This window comes from Echeneis naucrates, chromosome 11 (assembly GCF_900963305.1).
Source record: "Echeneis naucrates chromosome 11, fEcheNa1.1, whole genome shotgun sequence".
Taxonomy (NCBI): Eukaryota; Metazoa; Chordata; class Actinopteri; order Carangiformes; family Echeneidae; genus Echeneis; species Echeneis naucrates.
Window position 1 is genome coordinate 1791410 of NC_042521.1, and position 14098 is coordinate 1805507.

A 14098-nucleotide genomic window follows, 5' to 3' on the forward strand; every position below is an offset into this window, starting at 1 on the left:
GTATGTGCTGTGTGGAGGAGCACCAGCTCTCATCTCATAATCATTAAGTCCATAAATCCACAGGATAATTAATGATATTAACTTTGTTCTAACATCTTCATGATGAATTATTCAGCAGAGATCTGCTGAGTGTGCGTTCGCTCGGCTTCCCGCTCGCTGAGTGCAAACTGAGGAGCGCTGCATTAATCAACATTTTCACTTTTTCACTACCAGGGATTTTTGGGAATAACCTGAAAAAGACAAACAAGAGTCAACCTTCTGTGACGTAACTGATCAGTTTGTTTGCTCAGTTGGTAATCTGCACGTCGGCCATCTTTTGTGTATTTACTGGAGCTGCTGACAGAACTGCAGGTCGTCTCTCCCTCTCAAACCAAGTCACAAAATGGAAAAACAAAAAACAACGCACACAAACTACAATCTCATTAGGAAAACATTGACTGAGCTAATAAATCAAAGGGTGATTATTCAAAGGAAGAAAAGTATTATGAGGTCAGAAAAAAAAGAAGAAATGTGTTTAAAAGGTCGCTGCTTTGACGTTTTCTGGTTTATGGATGACGGGAGGATCTTCTGCAAGGTGGCGTGAACGTCCAGAACGCTTCAAACATCAACAGGAGGCTTCAGGACCAGAAGCTCAGAGGATTCAGTGAAAAGGGAACCAGGAAGAGATCGGCCATCTCAGCTGTCACGTCATGGAGTGGACGTTTCACTGCAGGCGGGAGCTCCAGGATAAAGGTTAAAGGTCACATGTTCACAGCTTTCCAGGGCGAAGAGGAGGAACGAAAGGGTTCAACAGCGGCGGTCTGAGTTAGAGATCTGCTGAATGTGCTGAAGCTCAGAGTCTAATTCTTTTATCCACCGAAGGCGGCATTCACAAATTACCTCCCAACGTTCCCAAAATAAAGATATTTACACGTGACTGAATCGCCAGATCGTTCCAAACATCAGCAGGTGGAGTTTTATTTCCAGAGGAACCATTTTTAAAAAAGTCTTCAGCCCCCCCGGAGAGTAAAACCCTTCAAGTGTTACAGGTGTCATTCATGCTGCTGCTCGATGAGCGTCCCACGAGCCCCGGCGCCCGTCAGCGTGACAGACAGCCCTGCTGCTGACTGCGATTCTGATTCTGAGGGGCATGAAATCTTTAAAATGAACCTGGTCGGTCCATTAAAGAATGCAGTTAATATCCATCTGTACTCAGACTTGTTGAGTTCTCTGATGCTGCCATCAATCTGTCAAATCGGCGCCGATCTGTTATCTTTTAATGCTGTAATTTAGATTCTGTTGTCGCTGCTCTGCCTCATTTGGTCTCGTGTGTTTATTCCGACCTCCTGAGCGAGCTCGTTTTCTCTTCCATGTTCACGTTCTTTCACGTTCATGTGACTCAGTTAATGATACGATCTTGTCCGTACAGCTGAACGTTCAGCTCGGTGTGAGGCCTGAGAGCAAGCAACGTGAAACACAAACAGAATTGAAATAAAAAAGTCATCATACGGCAGCGGCTCGTCTCTGGGACCTGGCTTCTGATTCTGAACCTTTTCCAGAGGCAGCGGAGACGAGGAACGCAGCTACACGACGGAAAAACTAAGATGGCTTCAACGAAGGCTTCAAAGAATGAAGGACGCACAGAATCGCAGAAACAGAACTCACATTGCTTCCTGTCTGTTATATTTGCATCATTCCTGTCAGAGCAACTGAGACCTTCACCCCCCCCCCCCCCCCCCCCCCCGCACCCCAGAATTGTGTGAAGTACAAAATGCAGATGAGAGTTTTCCCACACATCATTTTCATTGTGTGAGGACACAAACGCACACGCCGCTGCATTTGCTGCTCCATTAGAGCCGAGCACCTGCATTGTTCCGCGGGCCACGAATGCAGCTTCGTGTGTTGTGTGATTGTGACCATAAACTGTGCTGCTGAGTTAAAAAAAAATCTATCTGCTCTCAGTTTATTGATGCTGAATAAAAACGCTGAAACGTCAGCGGACAGAAGAGCCAGTCACACAAACCCAGCAGCTTTTCACTTTTTTCTTCTCAGGCCAGCGTGACTCAGCTCTCAAAGCTGCCGGACACTATTTACTTTTCCCAGCCACTCTGCCATTTGCTCGCTCGCTCGGCTGCACGTCAGACACTGACGAGGGCGACATCAAAATTCAAAGTCACCCTCTCTCCGCCCGGCCCTCCCTCTCACCTGATCCTGTCTGGCACTCGCTGGGTCTGGTTTCCGTCACTCTGGCAGTTTCCTGCGTACTGCGACCGGCTGGCGGCCCCCTGGTCCCGCCGCAGAGCCATCGCTCCATGGGTGAGCACGGAGACGCCCTTGGCAATGCGCCTGCAGGATTAGAGAGAGTACAATGTGAGACGGAGACAGCGGGACATTTTCAAAAGGTCTTTTTCAGAAGCTAAAAAGAGGCTGCTGCTTGAGTAAGTGCATATCCAGTGACAAAAGTCAAGTTAAACTCAACAGCTCCAAATCCTCCAGGCAAAATAAATGGACTTGTCTCCTCGAACTAGGCCAAATTAAAAAAGAATCTAAGCAAAACAAAGACACCTATCTTGGCATATCGGCACCGACCCAGACGCTGAGGAATGGCCCAGTTTCTACAAAAGAGGCTATTTTGTCTGGTGTGAGCACACAAAGTGGGAAATCGAGACTTAAAATGCAAAAAACAAGCCCGTCGCCCGGTCAGATTAAAAACTGGGCTGAGCAGCGGCGGATCATTTTTCTTCTTGGTTCTGACAGGTTGAGACACATTTGTCTGCTTCCATTAACGGGGAGAACAGAGTAATAATTGCTGTGTGTTTGGTAGAGAGATTGTACTTTTTTTTTTTTTTTTTTCCAGGTCACACTCCAGCTAGCTCTCCAATAAAAGACAAAACTTCAAACGTTCGAATCACACTGTTAACCTCGTTGGCCGGCAGCTCAGCCTCAAACCACACGGGCATCATTTTACCTCCTGCTGTCTTTCAGCAGTGCAGCTTTCAAATGATTCTAAACACACATCTACATGAGCGCCACATGTGAAGGCTTTAAAGTCCGAACGTACTTTCCCCCTGAATGTTGCCTGCAGGCACATTAAACTATTAAATGTGGTGCAGATGCAGTATGGAATATATTTCAGTTGGACGTTTCACTCCTGAGAAAAGATTATATTTGCTGCAGGATTTTAGAAGACTGAGTGTATTAAATGTTTTATTTCTCCTCCTCCGATGATTCGACGGCTGCTAAAATGTTTTCATGGTGATGCGTCATCTGAAAAATGTTTCACCGCTTTAACGGTAGTTTTTGAAACAAACAGCATAACTATCTACTATTTGCTCAAGTTTGAATCTTGTTGGCTTTTACGCTTACTCACATCAGCCCATAAAAGTGGGACCTTTAACAAACATGTACATCACTATGAGCTCCTGTGGGGCCAATAATCCAAAGAGAGCGACGTGCTCCTCATTCAGCTGGGCACCGAGCAGCAATCAGCTAATGCAACGGCCAGCGTCCACTGCGATCAATGAAGATTAATCCTCACAGGTTTCACTGTAGACCAGACTTTGAGCTGCAGGAATTTTTCTGAGCTTTTGACCACAACTGTAAACTCAAACTCAAACACTTCCCACATCTGATTATACACGATGCTAATACGGATTCAGCCAAATAAACATTTCAGAGCCAGAGTGGCTGACAGCAGCAGTCCTGCTGACACGGCAGCTGTCTGATGATTGTAAATTCATAATGCATTTCAACGGAGTCCATAATTCAGGCCGTTACCACTTCAGGCAGGCTGGCAGGCCGGGCGCGAAGAGAAGGAGGACTGTCGAGAGTTCAAGAGGACAAAAACGCGGCGCACATAAATATGAGCCGTCGCCATCACAGGGACCTGATTCATGGTCGTCTTCGGTGTGCGTTCTGATCAGATGAATACAACATGCTGTTTTCCAGGAGTAATGAAGTTACATGTTGCGCATTATGATGTGTGGAATGAGTTAACAAGGTTGGATTTAATTTCAGACCTGGCGTGACACGGCCGTTGGCGGTGCAGTGAGCTGAGACTTTGCCTCGATCACAGTGATGGAGTGCACGTTCTCAGAAAGCCCCTTTCTTTGTCTGAAAGGTCTCTCTGGGGAGGCCAGAAGCTTTCAAAAAACACAAGAGGCAGCTTGGGTACATTCAAACCAGCCGGCAGAGGCAGGAATATGAAGGACACAGCTGGCCCATCCGCAGCCTCCAATAATCCACCTTCAACAGCGTAGTGGAGCATGGAGGCGATCATTAACTCAGTAAACGCCACATGAATGAGTCGTTTTGCTTCAGGTAACAGCGTGTCGCTTGAAATTGACCAAACAAATAAGAACAAAACTGCAAGATGGAGCAATAAAGAAAGTTTTAAACCAGAAGAGGACAGCCTGTTAAACGCTACACTCCCTTACAGTTTAGGGCTGTGTACTGTAAATCAGGGAGGAGGAGGAGGAACAATTTCCCATAGACTTCAATCAAACTAAATTTTACAACCAGTGGAGTCGCCCCCTGATGGTCAGTAGATAGAATGAAGGCTGATTTATACGTGCTGCATCAACATTTAATGAAAGTTACCTCATCTGTAGGATTTCAAAGTCAGACATGTTGGATCAGGTCCGGATCAGATTTGGATCAGACCTGGATCAGGACTGGGTCAGACCTGGATCAGGTCCAGATCAAACCTGGATCAGAACTGGATCAGGTCTGGATCAGGTCCGGATCAGATTTGGATCAGACCTGGATCAGGACTGGGTCAGGACTGGATCAGATCTGGATCAGGTCTGGATCAGGTCTGGATCAGGACTGGATCAGGTCTGGATCAGACCTGGATCAGACCTGGATCAGGTCTGGATCAGGTCTGGATGAGGTCTGGATGAGACCTGGATCAGGTCTGGATCAGGTCTGGATCAGGTCTGGATCAGACCTGGATCAGACCTGGATCTGACCTGGGTCAGGACTGGCTCAGATTTGGATCAGGTCCGGGTCAGATTTGGATCAGACCTGGATCAGGACTGGGTCAGGACTGGCTCAGATCTGGATCAGACCTGGATCAGACCTGGATCAGGTCTGGATCAGACCTGGATCCTCTGTTCGTTCGTGCTTCCATTCCAGCTTTATGGAAAATGTTAAACTGAGCAGAGAATCCAGCAGCTGCTCAGAAAAATCCTGAATCTGAGGTGGCCGTCTGAGAAATGCTGATGTGGGAGCAGCTAAAGTGAAATGTGGGATGATGTAAAAAAAAAAAAAAAAGGGCTCAGCATCTTCACGACTCCCGACGTAAAACATGTCGTTAAAATCTGTTTATTCATGAGTTCGAAACAAAAGTTATTTCAAAACAGCCTGGAATCGCTGATCTGCTCTCATCACGGCTAAACAGTAAAAAAGAAAAACTTTCAGACTCAATAAGGGATCGCACCTTTCACCTGGATTCACCTGGTCAGTCTGTTTGGATTAGATTAGATGAAAATTTAATGATCCCCGAGGAGGAATCCGATCCTGGCAGCAGATAATTCATCCTGGAGGAACCTGGTGGTTGTACAGATTTTACTGTGTGTGTCTGTGTGCTGTTTTGAAAAAGATAAATCGTTGTTTTTTCAGATTCTCATGTATTTTTAAAATGATCAGGTCGGGCTTGGAGCAGCCTGAAGGTTCGGCACTGCAGAGCTCGTTTAATACGAGAATGAGCAGCAGCGAAAACAACGACTGCTTTTATGTGACCAAACATTAGAGACCTTTTTCTTCTGTATGAGAAAACGTGACGGTTGACCGGCTACACGCCCGCCCTTCATTTTATTCTGACGAAAAAATGATGAAACTATCAAGAAGATGTTCTTTTCTTTTGAGAGGAGAAATGAAAACCTGGACCTGAAGTGGAAAAAAAACAACGATTCTGACCGACTTAGTCTTTGTTACCACGTTGAGACCCGAATATCGAGATGGATTCACATTTGTGTTGTTCCTGAGGACGGTGGGATTCAGGATTCAGGATTTCTCAGTAGGTGAACGCTGAATTTAAGATTCACGTACATGGATCAGTAAAAACTGCCGCACTGCGACTTCTTATCTGTATCAAGATTAGCTCTCAGGACGGTTAAAGGTCCGCATGGTGTCGAGGTGGACCTCCATGTTCTTCAGGTCAAAGTATCAAAGCTCTGATTAACTTTGTGATGTCACAAAATAACATTCACCAATCTGTTATATTCAAAATAAATAAAAAAGGAGCTCATACCTGCGCGGCTCGTCCCTCCAGCCCTGCGGCCGGATGGCGAACAAGGCCTTGGGCAGCCCCTCCAGGCCCAGTCCGGACAGGGCCGGTCCCACGGCGAACCACATGTGGCTGGGCCCGGCCTGACCCGCCGCCCACGCCGCCCGGAAAATCAGTTCGGCCTCCTCCAGGGAGCAGTACAGCAGCCGGACCTGGAGGACGAGAAGACGGACGGAAATGAAAGTGATGGAGGGAGCATCCTCCATTTTTGCTGTTTGCTCCCATCAAGCTCCCTGTTTCTTTTACAAATTATGGATTATGTTCATTTACACTCGGCGGGCCGACACATTAATACTTTTTTTTATTTATTCATATTTCACGCAGAGACCTGAGCTGAAAAATGGAGCGTCTTGGTCTGAATGTACTTCCCCTTCATACATTATTAAAGAACGGAGGGAGCAAGATTAGGAAGACAAAATGAGAGTAAAAAAGTGTGTGTGTGTGTGTGTGCGTCGCTGATGCTGAGAGTGCTTCAGATGATTACACAGAGGAAGCACTTGAGGAAAATTTGCGCCACAATTTTGCATGAAAATTGACGAGGTTATAAAACTGGAATTAGTCAAAAGCAACGTGTGAAAAGCTTTTACTGCCTTGAGTGTGTGTCAGACCCCCCCACCCTCCACCTCCACCCCCAGAAGATCAGCACGAGGTCGAGTCCGGGCGAATTCAAGACTTCTGTACTTGCAGCGCTGGTGTTACGTGAGGTCGATGTTTGAGAGATAAACCCCCCAGCCTCGCCTGCTGCCGGCCTTCAGAAGGAGCCCCAGTTAGTTCAGTCACTTTGTGAGAACAGGTCTCATTTTTATTTTACTTTCAGTGTGGAGGTAAACATTTCCTTTCGATCCCCCAGCTGATGTGAACCAAGAGTCCTTCCCAAAGCGGTGGAGATCATGCAGCAAAGAACCAGAAGCTGATTTCATTTTTGTTCCATTTTGCTAATTATTTCTTCCTACAGGTTCGTATTCTCACAATGAAACTGCTCCGTTTGGTTTGGTTTTTTTTTTTTACCCCCAACAGATGTTAGTTAAAGGCAGCAAGCCAACATAGACCTTCATAACAGAAAGATGATTCTTCGTCTCCGGGCAGCAGACACTCACTCCACCTCCTCAGCCACAGTCGCCCAAGATGGCTGCATTTAGCTTCAACACCCGAATAAAAAGTCCCATTAAACAATCAGCCTCTGCTCGTTCTGCTGCCATCAGCTGATGCCTGCAGTATGTTAATTGGCAGAGACGAGTTGGAAGTAAAATAAATGGCCCATGCAGTGCTGTAGCTGGGGGGGGGGGGGGCTCCCTGATCAGGCTTGAAGGAGACGCACGATAAATTATTTTATATGAGGCGCCACAGAAAGTTTGTCAGGTTGGAGAAGAGGGGCGAAATCATCGGAGGCACCGGAGGCTCATTTAAATTTCAGACATTTTAACGTCAGACAGAAACAGGAGTGAAGATGGAGCGATTCAGAAAAGAGAACCAAGAGCCAAATTTGATCAAACAGAGAGCATCATGGGAGGATTATGCAGAAATCTCAAAACAAGGTGTGACAATACACAATAAAGCATCACACACCGTCGCACAATGGAGGACAAAACACAACCAAAACATTTCTGAGCTAACGCTGGAGGGAAACCAAAGAACAGCGTTAGCAGGAATTTAAATGAGTGATATTGACCAGACTTCTGTGGTCGCTGTGATCCGGCTGGATTATCAGTCAGGGTGGGGGGCCATTTAATGGACTGGCTCAGATCTGGATCAGACCTGGATCAGACCTGGATCAGGTCCGGATCAGGTCTGGATCAGATTTGGATCAGGTCTGGATCAGACCTGAGACTTCAGTCTCCCAGGTGAGATTTTGCGCAGCAGGATGTAAAGCAGTTGTTTTTTTATTTTTTAAACCTTCCACATCTATCATGCGGTGACGGTGGCATAAAATTCTGTCAATATCGCTGCAGCCGCGCTCGAAGTACACAGAAGAACTTTATCGGACTGACGGGACGAAGGCCGTCCTGTTTATTGATGTTGGCAGAGTTGTGGCCTCCTCCAGCTTCTCTCTTTCCTCATTCACCTTGGAGATCAGTGTGTCTCACTTTGTCTCTGCGCTGACACTCGATCTCTCAGTACGTCACCATAAACTCCAGAAAGGAGGAAACATCCCACTGCGATCGATTGACATCACTCACTCATCTTCCACCTCTGATCTGTTTCCGGGTCACGGGGGGTTCTGGAGCCAATCCCAACAGACAGACCGACGGACAGTTTAGAGTCACCAATGGACCCAGGAGGCCCCAGGCTGGGAATCAAACCCAGGACCTCCTTGTTGGGGGGAAACAGCTCTAACCACCATGCTGCTGTGCTGCCCAACATGACATCAAATGGTCTTTGAATGAAAGGAAGCTGATAATGTAGGTGTGACGGTCCAGCCCCCCCTTCATGGATTCAGTCGATTGCTTACGGTCTGTTTATTTCACAGTTTTGGGTTTTTTTTGTTTTTTTTGGCTTTATCTTGCAGAGGATTGAGCTCTGAGGGCCACCGTACTAGTATCAGGCCCCCTCCTTCCTGAATCTGACCTTGAAACAGATTTTAAAAATGCATTCACTCCTCCTGCTCACAAAAAAAAACTTTCATTAAATTACATTCACTTTTGGATTTCTGCCCCTCCATGCTGCTCTCCTTTCTTTCTATCCAGCTCTCTCATCTTTCTGCCTGTCATGGACTTTGTTTTTGACAAAGTCATTTATGCCGAGAATGGTGAAATGATGAGCGTGAATAAATGCGAGACATCCGGAGACGTCCAGAATCCTCCTCCTCCTCTCTGAGCTGTGCTCGATCACGGCGAAGGTCACCTCGGATGTTGTCCATTCTGCTTTTTACCGTCCATTTCCTCTGGAATGTGTTTCTTCTCCGCAGCAGTTCAACAGCAATGATGCAGAAAAAGAATATTTTCATGTCCAACCTTTTATGATCTTAAAGGTTAGAGGAAGTTTCCTGGTAATAGATCGTTGCAGTCTGATTCCTGCACTCACTGCTGCTGTAATGTCTCCTAAACAAGATTTACAACGTGGAGCTTAAAATAAATTCCCAAGAAATCAGTTGTTAGAGTCAGAACTGCGCTGCTAAAGGGACATTTATGTATATTTTATAAATACAGAGATCGGACATAACAAGAGCCCCGACATGTCAAGGTGTCAAACTGATTACCTGGTTGCCATGGATATCTCTCAGTGGGCGGGGTTTATCGGGCAGCAGGTGAACATTTAGTCCTGAAGTCGACATTTAAGCATGAGAGAGACTTTGAGAACCAAACTGGGTCAGATCATCTCCAACATCAGCACTCAGGAAATCCAATCCAACTCAGAAACAAGGATTCACACAGCAGGTGAAACACGTTAGGGGCGTGGCCAGGTCATCACACAAGTGAGGAAGCTTGACAGGAACTGAGGAGTGAAACGGCCATTTCAAAATAAAACAGGGCTGCAGGGGAAAAAAGCAGACCGAAGATAACTAACGGACCCCGACATCCAACAATGCACCTCTTAGATGATCCTGGTCTGCAGTGGGGGTCAGAGGTCGAGCCAACAGAAGAGCACCTGAAGAAGTTGCTCCTTCATGGGAACAGAAATCCAATCCAGCATCTACCCAGTCTGATCCATGGAGGTCCAAACTTGGTTTACAAGGCTTAAAGGATCTGCTGGAACCCTTCAGAGGTCCAGAGGAGAGCAGAATTTAAGGGATCAGGGCTGTTTTGGGGCCGATGGGGGATCTACGCAGTGCGAGGCCATTGGTCATAATGTTATGACTGATCGGTGTGTATATTTATACAGTTTTTCTTTGCTCATCGAGTCCTCAGAGTCAAATCTCTGGACTTTGTGACTCAGCAAAGTGGAAGAAGCTGATTGTTTCAGGAGAGCAAAGACAGAAGAGTTAAACAATAAAGCCGTACTGTGAAGCTCCTGGGTGTGTGTGTGTTTTTACTGTTAGCTCGGGGCTCAGCTGCAGCGGAGGAAAACTGTCAGGGACAAATCAGATTTGTTTTTTTTTGGTTTGTTTCACAGCTAATGTTATTTTTTATACGCACATAAACAATCATGTGTTTGCATAAAACATGAGACAGACTTATGTTGTGCTGTGTTATAAACCTTAAAGGGCAAAAAGAGCCGCAACTGTTTTTGGATTTTTAGTGTTTTCAGCCAATCAAATATGAAATAACAGTCTAAACGCACAGATATTTAAAAGTATTCTCACAGAAGTAACAAAAAAAGCAGAAAATTTGAACATTTGTGAAACTAAAAGCATCTCATGTACTTTTTGTTTGATACAGCAACTAAAATGATTCAGTTTAAAAGGTGAATGGAAGCGACAACATGTCGACTTCAGGCCGCGGTTTCAGCTCTTTTCCTTTCTTCTGCTGTTCCTGTCACATGATGCTGACTTTTACTGTGACATTTAGTCAATGACGTTTACTCAGACTTCAAATTGTTCAAATCCCAACGACACATTCTCACTTTTTTCCTTCAGTCAGTTTCATAAAGGTCCTGTTTCTTTGTTTAAAGCTATTCATACATGACATTTCTTTCTCTTTATGTCTATCAACATGAATTCAGGTTTTTCATGCAGTTTGATGAATACATTGTATGTTTGAAGCATTTTGACCTTTGACTTTTAGGAGTGAGCAGATGATTGCACAAACTGACTTTGCAGATTGGTGTTGTGGCAGACGAGCGTTTTCCCGCCTCACCTGCGCCTCGTTGTCTTTGAGCAGCCGTTTGGTCCGCGCCCCGCCGGGGTCGTCCGTCACATTGAGAATCACCACGCTCTTCTTCTCCCAGCCGATGAACGAGCCGTCCGTCATGCCCTCCACCATCGCCAGGAAGTCCTCGTAGCCGTGGTGACGGGTGGTCACCACGGAGAAGGCGGTCCAGTCGTACTCCTCCAGCACCTCGAAGATGACCTCCAGCTGCAGCGAGGTGGAGCAGGTGAACTGGAGGTAGATGGAGCCGCTCTCCTGAGAGGAAGCAGATGGAGACCACGAAGCTCAGACTACAGTCGGGTCTTCGAGATGTGTTTGTGCGACGTCAACAAAGAAGAACCACAAAATAATGTGTTTCTTATGCAGTGTCATCATCAGAAAGAATACATTTTGATTTCTTCAACCATTTCTGCCAATTTCTTTTTGCTGCTTTCATTTTTCAATCGAGCTCAAATACATTTTTAAATCTGTGTCTGTAATCAAGGTGGGACCATTTTTCAAGCTATTTCAATTTTGGGGTGTAATATTTTATGAAACAGTCATCAAGAAGAGAAGTTGGAGTTCTTCTGGTTGAATTTGAAGGGAAATCTGTGATAATACAGTGAAAACAAACATTCGTTGGATGTCGATGCAGTTTTCTGATCCAGGAGTGGACGAGGTGACGTGGTGCGATATTTAGAAAGATGATTTCTAAATTTAGACTTTCCATGCTAACCCTCCTCCTCCTTCATCCTGACGCTGACTTTATTTCCTACGGTGGCACTCCACTCTTATTAATTGCTCCTTCTTACTTCATGGATTGTAATTTTAAGATCACGGCCGGGTGGGTGCAGACTGTAAGTCCCCCAGCAGTGATGTAACTGCTCCAGTGTGTCTATCTAAGCTATTTAATGCCGCTCTCATCCACCTCAGCTCTTTTCTTTGACTCTGAAAACCCAGCACAGTAAAAAAAAAAAAAAAAAAATCCCTGGCATGTGAATGAGGATTTCTGTGTCAATGAAAGAAACAATGATATACTTTCTCCTTGCTGCCTCGGTCACATTTAATCTGGAGAGATGAGTCACTGGCTGAAAGAGAACTTTCTTTTTCCCCTCCTTTATAATTTTACTTAAAACTCAAACAAAAAGGACAAGGACGGAAAAATCCATACAAGTTGAGGGCTGGAATTAACGAGAGCCATTTAATGTGCCCGTGCACTTTTTTGTGGCAGTCCAAGTTTTTAACCGGTTTGTTTTTCTAGCTCCTTTTGAGCAGGAAAACAAAAGAGGGAGTACTGAAATGAATCATGTACATGTCTGTGTGCATACGAGAGCCAAACTGGGTCAAAAATGAAACCAAAGTGATGTAACGGTGGAGCATGAAAGGTAAAACAAACTCTTAGCATCGCCTTGGAAACCGGAGCTAAAATTAAAAATTAAAAAAAGAAAAGAAGCTGAACAACTGATGCCGAGTCCCTCGCAGTCTCAGAAGGTCGATTAATTCCTGGCGTGTAACCGGAAAGGGGCATCGCTCGCTTTCTCCAAAGGCAATTAAGATGTGATTAGTTTGGTTATACAGATGTTTCTCTAACGCAGAGTTCACTCTGGAGGAGAGCTCAAAAGCGGGGGTCAAAGAACCGTGGCACCAAATCAGGCACCAAGAATCACAGATGAATGAAACCTAAAAAGACTGACCTTTGACCCCAGCGTTTATAAATGTGATCTCTTCTTTGCATCCTTTTAGACGTATCATAATAAAAACATGAATTAGTGATTCAGCGCTGATATTTTGAACGGCAATTCAATAATAAATCAAAGTTTGGACGTGTAGCTGGGACATCAGAAGACTGACATCACAAATCTAGACATCTTGACCTTTGACCTGGCCCAACTTACGGACAATCAGAAAACATCATGTCCTTAAACGCAGCACGGTGTGTTTTGGACATCACAATGTTTCAGGGTTTTAAGTGTTGTGGTTCCTTTTTGGAAATTAGCATCATCCAGTTTTTCATCTACACGTGGAAGGAGAAGCTCGTTTAGTCGTGGAAATGTAATCAAAAGAGACTCGACTCAGCCGAACAAGCGCACAAAGTAATTGTGCACCTCATGTTCCTTCAAAGCGACGCACACCTCCCACCACAGACGCCACCGCCTTTGATAATGATGCGTTCGGGTGCCGGCAGCTCAGCTCGGAGCGTGTTAACGTCGACCATGTGAAATTACAATAACTGCATCAGACTGTCGAGGGGATCGACTTAAAACAAATTTCCTAACTTATTAAATATCACCCCTGTCAGGCTGAGCGCCTTTGTTAGCCTGATGTATTTATCGCCGATGTCCGTCAGCAGGACATTAAGTGTCGAGACACACAATTACCCAGCCGGAGCGACGACACTTATTCATTTACAACATGGTGACAAACGCACACTGATCAATTAGAAAAGGCATAAAAAACTAAATGAAGCTCTGCTGTGTAGTTCTGTCGCGCTCATGCAGTTAAAAATGTCAATTTGTGAGCACGTTCTCTTTATTCAGGAGGGAAAACCAATTCTGATACTGTTTAGATTTGTTTCTGAGAGAATCACATCACATCATCTCATCTCACATCTGGAGCTGAAATCTACATTTTATTGTGAAAATTGTGGCACGGAGGAAAGATAGCAGCCGGTTAGTGAATATAAAGAGCACGAAAATCCTTTTTTATTTTAAATTGTGTGCTTTAAAGTAAAAAAAAGAAAAGCTAAAGTAACAAAATAATCCCATTATAAATAACCCACATTATAAGGCCGATGCTCATTAAGACACAACGGCCCCTTAAGGCCCCTTTTGTAATGAGCTTTACTTCCAGTTTCACAGTTTTCTGGCTGGATAATTTATGAAGTTTATCTGCTGTCCTTCTCGGTGACGACGCTCCGTATCAATGAGGTTCAGTTCAACGCGTCCCTACTCGTTTATTAAATCATTTTAATAAGAGTTGGTTCCCGATCTGCTCAGTTAATAATAAGATAGAAATTAAATTTGATGTGCTGCTTTAATTTTGGAAGCAACAGGTTATTCCCATTGAAAATAAGAAGCTCAGCTGTTTATGAAGCAGCCTCATCATC

The 14098-nt window shown here is 45.0% G+C and overlaps 1 protein-coding gene across 1 annotated transcript in view; it reads right to left on the bottom strand.

Moving 5' to 3' along the window:
• grin2da (glutamate receptor, ionotropic, N-methyl D-aspartate 2D, a) overlaps window positions 1-14098 on the bottom strand; it is a 90437-nt gene that overhangs the window by 74341 nt on the left and 1998 nt on the right. The window contains exons 3-5 of the mRNA XM_029514788.1: window positions 11002-11268; window positions 6233-6420; window positions 2185-2325 (exon numbers count right to left, since the gene is read on the bottom strand). Of these exons, the coding sequence (XP_029370648.1) occupies window positions 2185-2325; window positions 6233-6420; window positions 11002-11268 (596 nt within the window). The remainder of the gene's footprint in view (window positions 1-2184; window positions 2326-6232; window positions 6421-11001; window positions 11269-14098) is intronic.